The 19,985-nt window shown below is 36.7% G+C and overlaps 1 protein-coding gene across 5 annotated transcripts in view; it reads right to left on the minus strand.

The window, feature by feature from the left end:
* Positions 1–19,985, minus strand: part of INPP4A (inositol polyphosphate-4-phosphatase type I A) — a 127,354-nt gene that overhangs the window by 84,667 nt on the left and 22,702 nt on the right. For 3 of the 5 annotated variants that reach the window (XM_083362477.1, XM_083362476.1, XM_083362473.1), the window contains exons 2-4: positions 9,178–9,353; positions 2,639–2,707; positions 1,721–1,918 (exon numbers count right to left, since the gene is read on the minus strand). In XM_083362477.1, coding sequence (XP_083218603.1) covers positions 1,721–1,826 — 106 coding nt within the window. In that variant the 5' untranslated portion in view covers positions 1,827–1,918; positions 2,639–2,707; positions 9,178–9,353. The remainder of the gene's footprint in view (positions 1–1,720; positions 1,919–2,638; positions 2,708–9,177; positions 9,354–19,985) is intronic. The other 2 variants (XM_083362475.1, XM_083362474.1) reach the window with 1 other exon arrangement.

Consider the following 19,985-nt stretch of genomic DNA (forward strand, 5'->3'; position numbering starts at 1 on the left):
GTAAAGATTTCTTTTGGACTAAAAACCTGACTCCAAGAGTTTTTGTCTTCCTAAGACGTGGTTTGGGGTGGGTCCTGACATTACGTGTCTAGAAATATGTGCCATTTAACAAAAAATAAACCACACAATGGTAAGAAGGAGACACAAACTACTTTTTCATGACCTTTCAATTTTTTTATATCATCATTAATTGGGAAAAAGACCTGTCTATAAGACTTGCATTTAAAAATATTAAAGCAAAATAAAAATAAATTATTCAATTAACTCAATTTTGGGAGGGAGGGGCTGATGTTTTTATTTGCTCTGCAATAACAAAATGGAGAAATAACATAGAACATAGAATAATAGATTTGGAAGGGACATTGGAGGTTTTCTAGATCAACCCCCTGCTCAGGGAGAAAACCCTATACCATTTCAGACAAATGGCTGTCCAGTTTCTTCTTAAAAACTTCCAGTGTTGCAGCATTCACAGCTTCTGGAGGTAGGTTGTTCCACTGATTAATTGTTTTAACTGTCAGGAAATTTCTCCTTAGTTCTAGGTTGCTTCTCTCTTTGGTTAGTTTCCATCCATTGCTTCTTGTCCTGCCTTCATGTGCTTTGGAAAATAACTTGACTCCCTCTTCTTTGTGGCAGTCCCCCCAATACCCCCCAATACTGGAACACTGCTATAATGACACCCCAGTCCTTCTTTTCATTGAACTAGACACACCCAATTCCAGCAACTGTTCTTTATATGTTTTAGCCTCCAGTTCTCTAATAATCTTTGTTGCTCTCTCTGCACTCTTTTTAAAGTTTCAACATCTTTTTTACATTGTGGTGACAAAAACTGGATGCAGTATTCCAAGTGTGGCCTTACCAAGGCATTATACCAAGGTATTAACATTTCATGTGATCTTGATTCTATCCCTCTATTAATACAGTCTAGGACTGTGTTGGCCTTTTGGCAGCTGCAGCACACTGCTGGCTCATAGTTAAATGATTGTCCACTAGGACTCCAAGATCCCTCTCACAGTTGCTACTATTGAGCAAGGTACTATACCTTTGCATTTGGTTTTTCTTGCCTAAATGTAGAACCTTACTTTTTTCACCATTGAATTTCATTGTCAACTTCAGAAACGAACCCGGCAGAAGCCATTTTCTTTTGTTCATAGTTGCCATACAGATGGGGGGAGGGGAATGAGGCTGGATGTATTGCCAGAAACAACATAGAGCGATCCCATGGGAAACAAGGACATTTCCACAGGTGTTGCAGGAAGAAGGGGTGGAGTGACGAGGAGGCTGCCGATTGCCCTAACTGGACAGCGTGATCTATGACATTTGGAAGGAAGGTAATTGTTACAATTAAGTACACTGAATGTAAGAAATATTTAGAGTTGGTTTCACTTTTGAATGTGCTGATATAATATATCCAATACACATGTTCTTTGAGGAAACTTCACGCCCCAGAGTTCTGTTTTGTTTGGGATCATTAGTTGGAACCCTGACATTCATTTTGTTAGATAGGGTCCAATGTTCAAGTCTCTCAAGATCCTTCCGTATCTTAACCTTACCTTCTGGAGCGTTGGCTATTCCTGCCAGCTTGGTGTCGTCTGCATATTTGATGAGTTCCCCTTCTATCCCCTCATCTAAATCATTGATGAAGATATTGAAGAGTATTGGGCCTAAGACAGAATCTTAATAATTAATACTGGAAAAGCAGAGGTGGGGAACAGATAATCACCTGTCAAAGATAAACCTGACATGTCAGAGGCAACATCAACAGTGGAGGCCCGCTGTACAACACGGGATTTTGAACTATGTCGAGGGCTGAGATCTTTCGCTGACATGTTGTCATGAGGAAGCCACTTCTTTAAACTGCTTGAAGCATTCAAAGGGAACAGGGATTTGGTCTTTTTGCAGCCCTTATGATGTTAGCATGCTAAAATTAAAAAAAGAAAAGCCCAGTTGAAATTTGATTTCACACGACAATCATTTTAATACTCATTTTATCAATGAATTAAATAATTAAAGATAACATTAATGCTTTATTGGTGATGTTAACAGTATCCAATTAGTAGCTATTTTTAAGTCAATAAAGAAAGCAAACATGACAAATAAAACATGAACCTCAAAGTTGCTATATCACAAACATAAATACCTTAGTCATATATTGAGCCAACTGAGCTCTGTGACAGGAATCCAAAATAACTTAAAATTGATCTATTTTTGCAACTAAAGGTAAGACTAACCAATCTGAATTTAGGTGCCATGACAAACTGAGACCAATCTAAAATGAAAGTGATCACAGGAGGAAAAAAGGAAAACACACAAAATTATCTTCCTTTCCCAATCATAAGTTGCATTTTATTTTATTGCCAGAACTAAGCTGATTCAAAATTGTGTGTAATGTCTCCATGACTTTGCTTTTCATCTATGAGTCTGTGACAGCTGGAAGAATAACACTTGGAGTAAGATTTCAACTCAAAATGTTAAAGCAAGCAAACAAAATCCTCCACAACAACTGGAGTTCTGAATATTAACGCCTATCAATATTATGTGATTTGATATGGTTCATAAATAAAATTTTCCAGTTTCAGAGCATGCTGTTTCTTATAGTATATGCAACTTTGTACGCCATATTTATGTATGTCATACTTACAGGAGGGCTATTATCCTCTTCGATGTGAGCATAGTATTGCTTTCATTAAAGGCCAATTTATTTTCCCATCTGAAAAAAGTCCATAGTTAGTTATTCAATAAAGCATGCAAAGTGGATATTGATTTTAAAATCCAAATTTCTCTTTGAACTTTTAAAAAATCTTTAACCTATTGGCACCTACTTGCAGGTGTTTTGGTTTCAGATGGATGTGATCAGCAGTCTTATGTTTAGAATTTACCAACTTTACTCTAAATGTATTTTAGAACCGAAAGAAAGCAACTACCGTATATACTTGAGTATAAGCCGAATTTTTCAGCCCACTTTTTGGGCTGAAAAATTCCACTTCGGCTTATACTCCAGTCAACAAAAAAACTTACCGAGGACTTGTGCGCGGCCGAGGCTTTGGTGCTTCCGGGATCGCACGCACCTCTCCCAAGCCACCGCCGTCCGCAGACCTGCCGAAGTTTGGGGAGGTGCGTGCGCACCTCCCCAAACCTCCCCAAACGTCGGCAGGTCTCCGGACCTCCGTGCCCTGCCTGCCTGCTTCTTTCCGCTGCGGAAAGAAGCAGACCTCCGCGCCCTGCCTGCCTGCTTCTTTCCGCTGCGGAAAGAAGCAGACCTCCGCGCCCTGCCTGCCTGCTTCTTTCCGCTGCGGAAAGAAGCAGACCTCCGCGCCCTGCTTGCCTGCTTCTTTCCGCTGCGGAAAGAAGCAGACCTCCGCGCCCTGCTTGCCTGCTTCTTTCTGCTGCGGAAAGAAGCAGACCTCCGTGCCCTGCCTGCCTGCGGCGGAGGCTTGCAGAACGGCGGATCGGCTTATACTCGAGTCAACAACTTTTTTCAGTTTTTGGGGGTGAAATTGGGGGTCTCGGCTTATGCTCGAGTCGGCTTATACTCAAGTATATACGGTAACTACATTATGCAAGTTATGAACTAAAGTTTATGGAAATCATATCCTAACTGAATTAGTTTAAGAGAAAAATATTAATTTTACAAAAGCAATCTGCATAATTGCAATTATGCACTTTTTAGATTGTTGGCAGATGTAGCCAAAATTTAAAAGCTTTAATATTCTGAAAATTCTGAAAAACTTTTTTTAAAATTTCCACATCCAATTTTATTGGAATTAAGGATCTTCACTATAAATGAGAATAGTGAGGGAATATGCCAATGTAAATTTAAGTTCTTTACGCAGACATCCCTTTCAGCCCTCCCGCCTACTTCACTTGGCACCACATTATTACAATTAAGTGACAACCTGCATTTAGGAAACCCAAATCTGTTATAGAAAACTGATTAACTGCAGGCTTCCTCGCCCATTTCAAAGTCTGGATATTATCTATGAAGTTTTATATGTTGTTGCAGTAGGACATATTAGGGACTGCCATGATGAACATGAACTTGTTTATCCTAGCTAGGGAATGAAAGTGGGTGGGAAGGCTGAGAGACCTTCTCTGTAATAGCGCCATCTGTAAGGAACATACTGCATCTGAGGGACATTCGGATCTAACCCTCTTGGCTTTAAGGTACTAAAAACATTTTTGTTTCAGCAGTCTTTGTTCTTTAGTGAGGAATGTGGGCATCATTTTAATTGATGTGGTTATGATTTTGTTGCAAAGGTTTGTGATATTATTTATACAGCCCAGAATCATTTAAATTTGGAAGGTACATAGATATTGTTAAAGAAATTATATACATTAGTTTACAATATATAATGCTGTCCTTTTCAAAAACAACATTTATTCATTGTTGGTAGTGCAAAAATAAACTCTCTTTTCAAATCTATCTTGACTCCTGCTGGTGTCATGGACACAACCATGTAGTTTTCTTGGAAACAATGAGAATTAGTTGCTATTGCCTTCTTGTTTTGACCATCCAGTATAGGACTTCCTAATGGTCCCTTCTATCTCTATCTTAGCTGGATCCAACCTATTTATCTTCTCAAAATTAGCAAAGAGACCAAACAGTATATCTGCAACAGTTGATATGTAGCATTCACTATGAGCACCAACAGATTTAAAACAATGACATCTCTGTTCCACAGGGTCTTCCTTCACTGCCAATTTATGCTATCCACCCATCCTCAAGTTGGATGAAAACTATAGTCATGAAGTTTGCTATTCTAAGGAGCTTGAGGGTTCTGCAAAGTATCTTAGCTGTTCCTAGCACTGCGCTTTTCTGGACAGAAAGCTTCAATGTTGTTCCTGGGATCTATTGGAGCCATTCTCCCATCTTAAGAGTCACAGCTCCAAGTGATCCTACTGCCACTGGGACCACTTTCTCTCTAGTTTCTCTAGGCCCTGATATTTCTGCAGCTTTTTATACTCCTCCTTCCTGATGTTGCTTTCACTTGGCACCACTGCTGTCTCCTGGCCCTTGTCTATTACCATGACGTCTGGCACTGTGTGTGTGTGTGTGTGTGTGTGTGTGTGTGTGTGTGTTGTGTGTTATATATAAAATCATCTATCTAGTTTCAGAAATTAATGCTTGCTTTGGGAATCCATATATATACAATTGATTCTTAAACTCAAGTTAATTTCAGCTATAAAAAGAATCCTTAGGAAAATCAGTACTGCCTGGCCGATTATGTTTTTCTTATTCATCCCTCTTATTCATTCTAGGCGTCAACACATACTGTCTTGGCTACGGCATTTCAAATAAGCTATTGGGGTATTTTTAGATTTTTGGGGAGAGATCGTAGTAAAAAGATACTGTGATTTGAAAACCTTTAATAGAAATAGTCTGGCTTTGTTCATACAAGAAAAATAAACTTCAGAAGTCTGAAGATACTGGTTTATCATTTATTTTCACAAGTCATGTGGTCATATATACAGCCCTTTTGATCCCATTTTATTTTACTTGCTGTGAGAAGAGCTATATGTCTTCTGTTCTAAGTCTGCCTGCTTAGTTTAGATGACAGATTCTATGCGGCTTGGGTAAATTCCATCCAAAGAGATTAGTAAATGCTCTTTATACGATTGTACAGTATTTGTGAACATGACAGAAGAAGTTTGGTTTATAGTTCTTTGTAGATACAGCTACTATGTTCTTTCTCTCTAACACATGATTCTATGGATTTCTTCCAAACTAGAAGATATAAAACGCAACTTAAAATTTGCTTTCATGTTAATTTTTAAGTCTGAATGTAAGATTGGTAACACATGTGTTTTTCATATGTGCTGCATATTTACTGGTGGATTTTTCTGTATTAATTTATTTTTACAACCCTCTTGATAAAGGAACATTATTTCAAAATATTTTTAACTGGCACTTTAGAACCCCTCCCTTCTTTTTTTACCCCAGTTTTAGGGCCAATCTCTCCTTTTTATTCCCCTCTGGGGCACCTTCTGAGCAATGCCAATGAGTGTTGAAATAAACAACATACTCTTTATTCCCAAGCCTATGCTATTTTGGGAACTTTTTAAATATTTGTCTTTTTTTCCTGATCCCCACCATATACCATATATAGGAGTGCTACTGAAGCTTTGCTTAAAACATTGAAAAGCCCTTGTCAAACAAGAATTTTTTCTGACTAATTTGTCCTTTATTTAAAGCTTTACTCAGATAGGGTGCTCCTACATTCATTTTTTAGTGGAAGCAAGCAAGGCTTTTGTGACACACATATTGTCTGACTAGCAAAACTATCTCTTGTATCCACATTATCTCTTGCTCAAATTAGCAAGTTTCACTCACACTTTCTCACATACTCATACACAAACAAAGAAAGATGAAAAAATTCAGTATGTCCCACCCCAAAGCTAAATAATACCCTCAGACGGGGTGGCATATACATATTTCTCCCCTCACCTTTCCACGTCAGTTGTATAATCTTTCAGCTTGTGAAGAGACTCTGTGTCCCAAGCATGCTGGTCTCCTTGGTTAGACAATATATAGCCTTTTAATGCAAGGATATCAATCCCTTACAGTAAAAAGAAACCTTTTCTTCAAAAATACAACTCTCTTCTTTGGAATTATTTTGACTTTTTTGGTTATTTTTCTAGCAAACTAAGATGCCATCCTGGCACACTAATGTTTAGTAATTGGCCCCAAGGGGAATGTTCAGAAAGTAGCATGCATAGGAAGAGCAGAGGTTTCCTTCAGCAAGGACAGAAAAACACTGTCCTGTTTTAAGGGATTCAGCTTGTTAAATCAACCAAGCAACAATTCCCATCATGCCCACCAGCATCAAAATGAGTGGCACAGATTTAGGATAATATTATTCTACATTTCTAAAGATAATCTGAGATATCGAAAAACTCACAGGTTGTAGATAGCTGATTCAAATCTTTTGAAATTTCTAACCTTACTGGGACCACAGTGATAGTTATTTCAAATACTTTTAATTTTTCTGGTAACATTGTGAGTAGACACAAAAGGTCATAGGTGAAATCAAGTTACTCACAATCCTTTCTTCAAGTTAATATAAAACAGACAACAATTTATAAAATAAAACATGAATTTATTCAACATCTGCATGGAAACACTGTTTCGTCAGTTACAGCAAAAGTTGAGTTTCTTTTAAGTCACTGGCTCCTTTGGATTTCATAGCCACATGGACAGTAATGGAAAAAGTGGTTTGCCACTGCCTTCCAGCATGCTCTTTTTGACTTCCTAGTTTAGCCCATAGTCCTGGTCTTTTAAGGTCAATTCCTATCCAAGGACCAAGGACCAATCCTCCTCAGGAGCCAAATCCAGACAAGGTAAATCAACTTAACTAAGCTGAACATGGATCTGAACAGAAGGGGAGGAAAGTGCTGTACAGACTAGGTTTAACTTAGTATTTTAAAAACTGAGTCATAATGTTGAAACTAAAGCAAGTGATATAATTTTAATTGACTGATATAACCTTTTTCTCTAAGTGCTTTTTTATATAAAGAATTAGAATTAAAATATAATTTAGACATGAGGTTTCTATTCTCTTTAATTTTATGTTTTGTTTTGCTTTTTTCCAGGGGAGATGTAATTTTTCTCTTTCTTTTTTCTCCTTGATGGTTTAGTATATGACTGTTTTCCTCTTTTTTCCTCACTATTTATATGTTTGTATATAATACATTAGTTTTCTTCTTTTATAGTCTTTTATGCAATAGTAATATAGTTGTATTTGATTACATAAAGAATGATAAATAATTAATGTTTATAAATAAATATTAGCTGCTAATATTTTTAAAAGTTAAATAAAATTACGCTTTATAAAATGTATCGGACAGATACTTAATAAAAGTACCTAATACAAATTAATATTGCCCATATTACATAATTATATTCACATATCTCTTCATATAATGCTATACTGACTTGTAATATTATCCTGCAGTGACAGATTGTTGTGTTATTAGATCTTTAATTCTTTTAACAATTTTTCTTTTATCTTCCACTAGAGGTCTCCCACTCTGGCTGCAAGTGGGAATTTAACCTTATTTTATTTTTATTTTTTAAATTATATGGCCACCTATTTTAAACAAATAACTGTGCCCAGCAAACAAATAGTACAAATAAAACCCATTTTATATATCAAAATAGAAAACAAAATCATATTAAAATAATCATAATAAAAATTGAAAGGAAGGAGTCAAACTCTTAACAAAGAAGGCATTCAAAATAAATTACAATTGCAACAACATATAATAATATTTTCTTGTTTCATCCTGGTGCTAAAACCCTTCACATAGAAAAATAAATCAGATCCTTGGTCCAAGCTTGATTTAAAATATTCTACTCCTTTCTTCAGTTTATTTCTTGAACCTTTCAGGCAGCATCAATTTTTAACATCCATTTCATTTTGACCACAAGAGGAACAAAACAAACAGGAAAGACTATAGAAAGCTAACAAAGTAGATATTTTAAAATAGGAAGCAATGGATTTTTAAACTTTGCTCTGATGTAAATTCTTTTTTCAGCAACTCTAAACTCTGTTATTCTACCATACAATAGTAGAAAAACATGGAGATCTTTCATATCTCCAACATACATGTAATTTTAAATAAGCATGTTGGGTTTCACCTTGATTCCCTGAATACTTGAAATGATCACTGAAAGGCATATTCACCTATGCTGGCTCAATGCTCATAATTTGCAAATCCCTCAGGAAAACTGATAGGATATAATGGATTTTTTCATTTAGAAACTTTTGATAATCTTCCAAGGATCTTTAGTCTTTCTTTAAAAACTGCTGCAGTAAACAGTACCACTTCAGAGTTTTGACAGCATGATCTTTCATTTTCCAAGGCTTTCAGTACTCTAAAATATTACGTTGCAATAGTTTTTATTAAAACTGCTATATTCTGTACTTAAAAAAATACAGAAACATAACCCACTGCTGTAATAAAAGCTTTCAAAGAGAAAAAAAAACAAAGCCATACAATCTACAAGGCCTTCTTTCTGCTAGAAATGGAAGGGTCAAGAATTTTTTTTGGACATTTGCAACACTAGATTGGAATCCTAGTTTGAATCAAAACCAGTTCAACATGCGTATTATAGATGCTTGGTAGAAAGTGCCTTATCCCTTAGCAATGCCAAGCTATGATAATAAATTAAAAGGTTACCTTTCTGATTTGTCAAGGAAAAGCTGAAAAATCACAGGATAACTAGAGCCAATTTAGCAGAATGAGAATGATAATTGCAGAATGAGAAATGAGCCTTGGTCATGTTGGTTTAATTCATTTTCCACAGATACCACATCAATCTGGCTGTCAATTTTTCTGATGCTTTTACAAAAAATCTGAAATACAAGCAAAGAGACTGTCTGGTCATTGTTTAACTACTTGCAGAATTGGTCTGATCAAAACAAAGTACAAAGCATCTCATTCAATACCTCACTGTTATTATTTAAAAGTATCCCTACTAGTCAATAAATATTTGATCAAATTAATGAATTTTAATGGAAATAAAAAGTTATCTTTAGACCAAGATGGTCTGCAATAGAAAAGGAATTTAAAATTTAATTACAAGTCAGAACTTCTATGTTTCCAAAAATGTTACTTCTGGAAGTCTTAGCAGCAACTTCACTGAACAAGTTTTGTGGCAGGAGTTTTCATAGCCATTCCCTTGGGAGGAACAAGGCATCTTGCAGAACAAGATGGTTATGGCATATGTATTAATTAAAAATATATTGGATAAATAATAATATAAAATTGCTACTGCAATTTTGGGCATATAATCCGTTTCAGTTGCACACTGTATTAGCATCCAGATTTGCCATTTTATTTCTAAAAATTTGGAAGCAAGGAAAGGTGAGAAACCAGGTCTCTCAGAATTTTGAAAAGTTTGGTTCAGTGATTTGCAAGATTTCCATCTCAAATTACATCTAGAAGAGCATACCCAAGGGGAAGTACATACAAAAATATATTGTCCTATTTAAAAAATGTATTTGTGAAGCATACAGATGATGCATGAAAACAAATACACTGGAAAAGAGGGTACAGAAAACTACAGACAAGAGATTTGTGCAAATATTTTCTGCCATATTTGAAAAAAATGGGCCAAATTTGCAGCCCATAATAAAAGAAATTCAGCAGAATCAAATTGATAATAATCAGCAATAAGGCTTTCTAATTCTTCCCCCATTAAAAAAATAATCAAAACTAGCACAGCTGGGAGATTTTCACTACAAAGAAGCAGCTTATTTCCTGTTTGCAAAATATTTGAAACCACACACTTTCAAATGGCAAGGGTATAGACTTAATACAACAGCTGTTTGTAAAATTTATCAACACACACAAAAAAAGATCTTGTGTATGCATGGCCTTAATGATGATTAAAACTACACAAGCACAAAAATCCAATCTAAGTCCGAACTCTCATGAACGTCCCAATTTTATAAACAGGAATATCAGATTTTTATAACTAAAAAGAAATCTGCATTTTGACACATTGTGATTTTTTTATTATATTAAATCAAAATGAAAATTGCCACCTCCAGGGAATTATGTATAAAACAGAGACTTATTTGTTGCACAGAATCAAGATACAATCCTACTGAATATCATTCTTCCCTATCATTTAACTGAAACCTATATTGCTCACAACAAACACAACTTTTTAAACTACAAAGTTTTATCCATCTTCTCTAGAGTATCATGTGGAATATATCTGAACAAATGTCATAGTCTGTTGCCAACACCAAATAGACAGCCAGTTTGATCTAGCAACTTCCTATAGCAACTACTACTGAATTGACTCAATCCTGGATTATAAATTTTTAATCCAGGCTGATTATCTGATTTTAGATAAAATCAGAACTTATTACAGTGGATATAACAACACAGATGATTCTCCCAAAGGCCAAATTCTATGAAACACTGCAGTCACACGTGGTAACTGAAAGTGCTCTGCATTAAAAAAAAAAAAAGCGGAATTGAGTGTGGCTTTTCCCTTCTTAGCCACTTCCTTCTTTCTAAAACTCTCATCAGCTGCATTTCCCTTCTGCAAAGTAACTGAATCCCAAATAAGAGAGGGCCGGGAAAGTGGAGGGATGGCATTTTGCAGGGAAAAGCAGCTATATAAAAAGCACTAAGATTTGTTTTCCTCATTCTTTTCTTTTGTTAAAGCATTGCTCCTAAAAAGTGTTTTGTAATGAAAAAAAAGAAGGCATTGGGTAACAGTATGATATATTTTGTTATTGGAAGATTTCCTGTGCATATTGCTCAAACAAACTGGAGTATAACAAATAAGAAATAAAAAAATATATATTAGCAATACTTTAAATGGTATCAAAACCTGTTTATTCAAATACCTTTTTATTACACTGCAAAATACACAAAAGCAAACATCAATTCAATGTTTATATTGTATTTATGCAACACCTTTCAAATGGCCAAAGTATCACATAGACAATATCTAAATATGATGGCTATAGAAATTGTTATGCTTCTCCATATTTCAGCAGAAAGCTTATTCTATTTTTTCTGAGTCCCTGAGTTGCATGGTGGTCTAACCTTTTGACTTGCCTGGGCTGCATTGGGTGAAGAATAATTGTCTTGAGCCGCATGAAAAATATATATTTAATGTATATAAATAACAAACTTCCTTTATTTTGTATATTTTTATTATCGTGAGGCCGCTTTACTAGCTGTCCAGGCATGGGCCATGGACTGGGCACACTTGCTATAAGATCTGTTTTATATGTCTTTTATATGTCTATTGTTCTACAAAGAAATAATCTTCAATCCATTCCTGCTCAAAACATTCAGATATAGTTGCAATGCTGCAGTATACATTTTCTTTAAAACGGTGCTACTGATAATTATGACAGTATACCTTAGAAAGATTAAATTAATTTCTTAAAATCTTGTATTACTTTAATCGTATAAATTCTGGAGACACTCTTTGTGGATTTTGTTAATGCTGTTTTTGATGAGGTCATTAGCACTTCTTTCATATCTAATGATTATTGATGAAAATAATGTTAAGTACTATTCTATTTTAATATTATTTGATGCCATTACATTTCAACACTTAATTTCAACAACTGGCCACCTAAAAACAGAAATCTATTTATCCCTAATGTTATGAAGAGGAGAAAAAGGAAATCCTTTCATTTTTGCAAGATGAATATGAGCAAATCATTTACTAATCACAAAAAGGAGTCTGAAAGTGCCATAAATTAGGAAATGCAGTTGTAAAAAATCCTCAGCCACAAAACTTGCTCTAACAACAGTATTAATCTACCAAAGAAAAAGTTGGCCCTTGTGGTATTTCAAGCCTTCATACACTTTGGCTGCTTATGTAAAACAATCAACATTTATATACGACTAAACGTTTGTTTATAACCTTCAGTTGGGTGAAATGGTGCATGCTGCCAAAATCAGCCACAGTCACATGATTATCATTTCCAATGCTCCCTGCTAGTTTCCTACATGCAAAGTCAATGGGGAAGATGGCAGGAAGTCAGAAGTCACTGCCACTCCCATTGCGTTTTTGCCCACCCATAGTCATTCCATTAATTAGAGATATTTTTTATTTTTTTTTAAACAGGAAAAATGACCCAAGACCCAGATTGTCCAGTTTGTACTAAAAAAACCAGAAGGGGATTCCCATAAATTTTTGAGCCACCTTCAAGGAACTTTCAGAGCTCAGACTGTAACCCTTTCCTCAGGCTGCAAGTCAAGAACATTCCTAAATTGTAAATACTTGAAGCAAGAGTTTGCATAACTAGGAAGACAAAGCCTAGTTTGTTTTTGTTCTAGTTTTAATCCTGCCTTAGGGATGAAAAATCAGCTGGGTGACTTTGGGCCAGTCACTCCCTTTCAGCCCAACTTACCTCACAGATTTGTTGTTGTGGAGAAAATAAAGGAGGAAGAACTATTGATATGTTTGTCTCCTTGAGTTGTATATAAAAAAGGGTGGAATACAATTCTAAAATTAAAAAAAAATCTATTTTCCAAGTGAAATGGAAAGCTTATCCCTGTTGCACTAGATTTGGAGACACTTAGAAAGCAAACTGTTATCTTGGCACTTCCTGAGCAATTATATTAGGGAGAAGTCCTCTTTTCACCATGGTATCAGGAAAATGAAACCAACTGGTAAGTGCATTTCTGAACCTTCAGATGAGTTATAAATGAGGGTCCCTATTCCTTCAGTATATTCATGCTAGTACAAGGTATAAAAACAGCTATTTTCAAATACTGTAGGTGCCATGTATTTCACAGTATAAACCAATATGATAGCAAAAAGAACATTGGCTTGAAAGAAAAGTTTTAACTTAGAGACCAAGTTTGTGTAGAATAGTGTACCATAATTTGGTTAAACTAGACTATGAGAATGCTTATAGCAGAGTAATCAATATGTTCCAAAAGTGATTGACATTGTTCTTATCAACAGGGAATTTTGTTCATGACCCAACAAAAAGCAACTGAAGTTACTAACCTAGTCTATATACTATTACAAAGTGTTGCATAAAAACATCATGTCAAGGTGATGATTTAAGAGCTGACCAGCTGATGCAATGATGGGAATGAGTCAGCAGGGTCTTTGGCTGTTGTCTCTTTAAGAGCCTGTGTAAAAAAGGGGAGATTCTGCTAGTGTGTTTTCTTTTCTTTTCCCTTTCCTGCTATATTTGTTGTTTGTTGGATTCTGCTCATAGCATAGTGATAATTGTATAGCATTGTAGATAAACCACCAATTGTTACAAACCACTGTTGCTGTGTCTGCCCTTGGTTGTCGCATGCGATAGGACTGTGCACGCTCTGACAGGTTATGGGCCCAGAAAGAAGAGACACCCAATGAGAGCTTGCCCCAGAGCCAGAGGTGTTGTACTTCACAGTTTGTTTGTGGTTAGGAGTTAGAACTGGGAAGGAGCCCGGGATCAGCGTTTCTGAGCGCGGCTTCTAAGTGCGGCTCAGCTGATCGTGGGCTCCTGCCCGGCTCACTTGCATGCAGAAAACAGGCTGCTTGCTAAGTGAAGCCCCAGGATCAGCGGGCTACCTGGCGCTGATCCTGGGGCTTCACTTAGCAAGCAGTATGTTTTCCACAAGCGAGCTGGGCAGGAGCTGTTCACTTGCTAGCTCTTCCCCCTCAAACACACCACTTGCTCGCTCACCCTTCCTCACTCGCCGCTCCACTCACTGTTCCTCTGAACACAGGCCGGTCTGCCCCTTTTATACTTTTTCTTCTCTCCACCCTCCTTTTCTCTTCCGGGTGCACCGGAAGCTCCAATTAGCATGTCGCCACAGATCCTGGGGATTCTGGCAAGCTCTGCAGCTCCAGCTGATCTCCAGGTCTGTGCGGCTCCATTTTGATTCATTCCCTCCCACACTGTAATTAGCTAAGCTGGGCTCGCATACCACCAGCCAGTGGTACGCGTACCACTGGTTGAAAAGCCCTGTATTAGAGAGACTGCAAGCAGCAAGTAATGCTGACAAGGCCCAACTGAGACTGGGAGAGAGCATGTCTATGCATTTGCAGTCCATGAGAAAGACATTCCTAGAGCTAGAAATAAGAGGAATGGCTTTTACTGAAGCACACAAGGTATATGTGGTGCTCAGTCTGTTGGACAAATTCATGGGACATTCTAGTGACTAGTTTAGAGTCTATGCAAGAGAGGGACTTAACCATGAGTTATTTGACTGGCCAGTTGCTGGAGGAGCTAGGTATGCACTAGTTATAGTGGATGATTATACAAGACATGGGTTTTGCTATCTATTAAAAAGCAAGACATGTTCTGAGATAACCTGTCATGTTCAATTGCTAAGGGATGTACATATTGAGATACAAGGAGCTGTACCAGTATTTGAAGACAATGTTGCATGGATAAAAATGGCAATGGGAGAACATATCGAAAGCAAAAGTAAACATGTAGATATAAAGTATTGTAACATCAGGGAGGCTGTAAAGCATTATTCCGCTGACAACAAGGTGATGATTTAAGGTGATGATTTAAGGTGATGATTTAAGAGCTGACCAGCTGATGCAATGATGCATCAGGGTCTTTGGCTGTTGTCTCTTTAAGAGCCTGTGTAAAAAAGGGGAGGCTCTGCTAGTGTGTTTTCTTTTCTTTTCCCTTTCCTGCTGTATTTGCTGTTTGTTGGATTCTGCTTGTAGCATGTGTAAGTATATTGTTCCTAGTGATACTTGTATAGCAGGGGTTCCCACCCCGCAGTCTGTGAAGCGGTACTAGGCCACAGCATGCCAGCAACCAGGCTGCACAATCAAGCAAAACCCCATCCATGGGAGGCAGCTAGTACATAAAACCATGCCTCCTCCGGTCCGTGGAAAAACCTCTCTCCACATAACCAAAAAAGGTTGGGGACCTCTGTTGCATAGCATTGTAGATATTGTAGATAAACCACTATTTATTACAAACTACTGTTTGCTGTGTCTGCTCCTAGGTTGCCACACGCGACAGGACTGTGCGCACTCTGACACATCAACTGACCCAATCCACTATGGGCAGCAATATCAACAGACCAGTTTGGTAATGCTCATACCATGTAGATTCTGACATGGACTATGCGAGCAATAAATGGTAAGAAGCATGAATAAAAACATGAAATGAATAAGAGGATAAATACATTGTGTGTACAGTATATGAATCTAGAAGAAAGGGAAGGACATAATAGGTCTGAGTAAAGTTATGTATATTGATCTTGTGTAGGGGAGATGATAAATACAAGCAAGAAAATTAAGTACATTGAGGCACTTTGGTTATATCAGAGTGAAAGAGAATTGAATTGCAAATCAATATATCAGAAAGAATAAATGGATTGAGCAGAAGGAAAGATCAAGAAATTGTGGTTGGATGGGGGTGATGAAATGCTCAAAACAGGTAAGTGAGAAGCTTAAAAAAATAAAATATATGGCATAATATATAGAAAAGTAAAAGCCACAAAGTCCATAAGGAAAGAACTATATGTAGATGTACAGTGAATTATGTTCAGGTAAACTAGCTTTAGCTGGCTTTTCTCTTTCTCTGATTTTATGTCTTTAATTCTGGTTTAGTATTTCTTATTCCTTTTCTGTACTTTGCATAATGATGTTTATCTCAACTAAGATATATATATGTACATATATAATGCAAATGATATTATTACCCAAGTCTTCATTATATTATTCATTGCATCTCTTTGATTCACTCTTTTAATTAGACTCCAAATCAGTAGCACACTGTAGCCTCAGTTCTGTCTAAATTTCATACATTGCACAAATGCAACTGCAAGATTTTGTTCAAAAATAGAAGATTCAAATAAAACACCTAAGCTCCTGGGATTTCAATGATATGAGTGGTTTTGTAATAGCAATGAAACAGCACATTGATTACCTGAATTCAACATTCCACAGGAAGATTAAAAATCTAATAATACATACAGAACAGATTTTTTTAACAATCTATTCGTCTAGTCATGCCGGCCACCTGACCACGGAGACGTTCTCGGACAAATGCTGGCTCTTCGGCTTTGAAACGGAGATGAGCACCGACCCCTAGAGTTGGAAACGACTAGCACGCATGTGCGGGGGAACCTTTACTTTTACATTTTAATGTTGAAATAGGATTCTTAAATTCTAAATTATTATATTGAGAATTTCTACACATTCTGCATACAATAGACATTAGGATGTGCTTTCATTATTTAATGCAAGTTTCCATTAAACAGCAATGGCCAGGTTACTAGTCCATGTCTTAGGATCCAGAGCTGATTTAAAAAACATTCTTAAAAACCAGACTATTCATCAATAGCTCATCAAAATGAAGAAAGGCATCAAGCAGAATGCCAAAGGACCCAACACTCTTCCACATTTTTATTAATGACTTAGTAACAGAAGAAATTCAATTTGCAGATGACATCAAATTAAGATAGCCAATACAGGTAGTCCTCAACTTACAACCATAATTGAGCCCCAAATTTCTGTTGCTAAGCAAGACCATTGTTAAGGAGTTTTCCCCCATTTTACAACCTTTCTTGCCACAGTTAAATGAATTGTTGCAGTTGATAAGTTAGTAACACATTGTTAAGTGAATCTGGCTTCCCCGTTGAATTTGCTTGTCAGGTCGTCACAAAAGGTGCACTGCAAGCATCATAAATATGAGTCAGTTGCCAAGCGTCCAAATTTTGATCATATGACCATGAGGATCCTGCTATGGCCATAAGTCTGAAAAACAGTCATACATCACTTTTAACTTCAAATGGTCACTAAACGAATTGTTGTAAGTCAAGGACTACCACTACTCTAGAAGACAAAAATAAACAAGTCTAAGTTGAACTGAAAGTAACAGCATAAAATGTATCAACACAAATGCAAAGGCCTTGACTTAAGAAAGTAAATTTTGTACAGGAATAGGGTGGGTGAAAAATGAAAGTAGGAAGCTCTTGGAACAATAACTAATCCCAAATTGAATATGAGTCAGCATGGCTGCTAAAAAGCAAATGCAATTTTAAGCTGCTTCAAGAGAAATCTAATTTACAAGTAATAGGAAGCAACAGATACATTATACACTGCATGGACAGACCTCATTTTTAGTACACTGTTCAGTTCTGGGTATATTTAAAGATAGATTCTGAGAAAACTGGAATAATGCAGAGAAAAACAATCAAGATGTTCAAGGAATTGGAAATTAAGTTTTATGAGAATACATTGAAGAAACTGCGCCTTAGGAAACAAGGAGGAAAATTCTGAAAAAATGAAAGATGATAAAAGCAGATAAAACCTTTTACTGAAGAAGGTAGCATTCTCCATCACTAGACGTATTTAACATAGACTGATTCTTCTACTTAGGATGGCCTGCTTCACTGTCTAGAAAGTTGGATTAGATGGCCTCTTCTGGTTATACAATTCCTCAACTCTGCAATTATTTCTGTCTTTCATATCTTCTACTATTAAAAATTACAGTGATGTTTTTTCTTTCAAGAAAGAAATGGATGAAAAAAGTGTGGTAATATATTATTGATGGTTTAAATGTCACAGAGCAATGATGAAACAATGAATTTCTGTGAATATTAAAACTAATACAATGAAGATATTCAATCTGAGTAATAACTCTGCTTCTCTAAGAATTGGAAAAGACTATATGTTAAAAAAACGCCTACAATAAATACTCAGAAACAATGAAATGATGATTCACAATGATGCATATACATGAGAGGAAACACACACATGGTAGTAGTAGTATATGTTTATATCTGGGATGGGGTGGGGTTTTTTGAGCTTCCAACAGAATTTTCTTCAGTTAATGTCTTAGGATTAGTAAAAAAAATGAATAACTGAATTTACACTGGATATATGGAAAAAGAAGTCTAGAAAGTCAAAGGAAAAGGAGTCAGAAATGGAAAGTGTTGGAAACAAAGGATGATGGAAGAGCAAAAACAAAGCGATTGTATTAGAGGAGTCTGATGGACAATATTATCAAAGGAATAGAAAGAGTGTTTTGGACTTTGGTTGTGGGCTTTTGAGGAGTTGAGACACAGAGAAGACAAAAGTGTAGAAAAGGGAAAATGAGTATTCTAAAGTGTGGAAAGACAAATGCCAGCAAAACTTAACATGAAAATGGAAAGAGAAAAGTCTACTGTTGAAACAATGTGAAGTGTGAAACAACAACTTGAAAAAAATAATAATGGAGAAAAGTAATTTGTTGGAGAAAGGAATATTGGAGCTGCTGATGACATAAGGTACTCAGTTCTTCCATTTGGTCTATCACATTTGCTATTTTGAAATATGATGCCCAGTGATCCAATATTCTGATGCCTGCAATAATATTACTACCACCATTGTCACCAAGGCAGCTTTAACACAATTGTGTGCTTTGTCTGCTATGTTTACCATCTCCAGTAGTGAGTCTTCTACACCACTTGATGGGATGCCATGGTTTCAATACAGTTGTATGCATACAATGGAGCATTGAGTAGACATTGTCATTTGAGCCCAGATTCTCAAAAATGTTTTCCATGTTTCCATGTTCTGGAGCAGAGACATGAAAGAAACCAAAGGGAAGATGTTGCTATCAGTGCAAAAGTTTTCATTTCTCTTTCCAGGCCCCAAAAGCAAGCGATCACAGAAAACTAGCATATGTTTCTCAAACAGAACGAACACATGATGAAGATTTCCAGCCACTGCACTGCCCAGTAACATCCTTATATGAGTTAGCAGAACTGGCCTTGTATTTGATGCTGACAAATCCTTGCTTTTTGGTGCTTGGGGACCTCAACATCAATGTAAAGGCCAGCCTTTGGGGATCAGTTGAAATAGTGCATCTCTGTTATAACTTAAAGTTTTCTGTTATAACTAAAATCTGTTACTGCTCATCAAGCAGGACACACCATAGATTTTTTTAATGTTCTGTGGGAAGAAAACCAGAGATAGTTGTAGAAGAGCAGATGGTGTGGGGGGGCAGAGTTAAATGTGTCATCAGTTTAGAGTCCTTGTGTTGCCACAAGAGATCCAAGTCCAGCCGCCCTTGAATTCTGTTGATTCTTTTCTAGTGCCAATTTAGTGTGTTAGTTGATGTAAGGACCTGCTTCAAAACCTCCTCCCAAAAAAACAGGACTCTTGGAACAATTTCATCCCAAAAGGATCTTTTATTAGAAGTTGACAGCAGGCATAGAAGGCAGGATCTGAGGGGTTAGCAAAAAGCAAATACACCCCAATATTCCATCCAATTAGTTCAAATGGGCCAATCCCCAGGTGTTGAATCTGCTGTGGGAACGGGGTTGATAAGGCGCTGTTCCCAAGGCTGTGAAGTTGTTGTTAGGTCTTCACAGCTAGTCTTCTGCAGAGAGATAAGGCAGATGGCCGGAAGAACACTCCTTTCTCACCCTCAGGTTGTTATCAAGGGGAAACAGTTCAAAGAGCAAGCAGATAGAGGAAGCAGAGAGGATTCATTGTAGTGGCTGAAGCAAAGTGAAGAAAACACCTTGTAGTTCCC

The sequence above is a fragment of the Vipera ursinii genome, assembly GCF_947247035.1.
Source record: "Vipera ursinii genome assembly, chromosome: 4".
Taxonomy (NCBI): Eukaryota; Metazoa; Chordata; class Lepidosauria; order Squamata; family Viperidae; genus Vipera; species Vipera ursinii.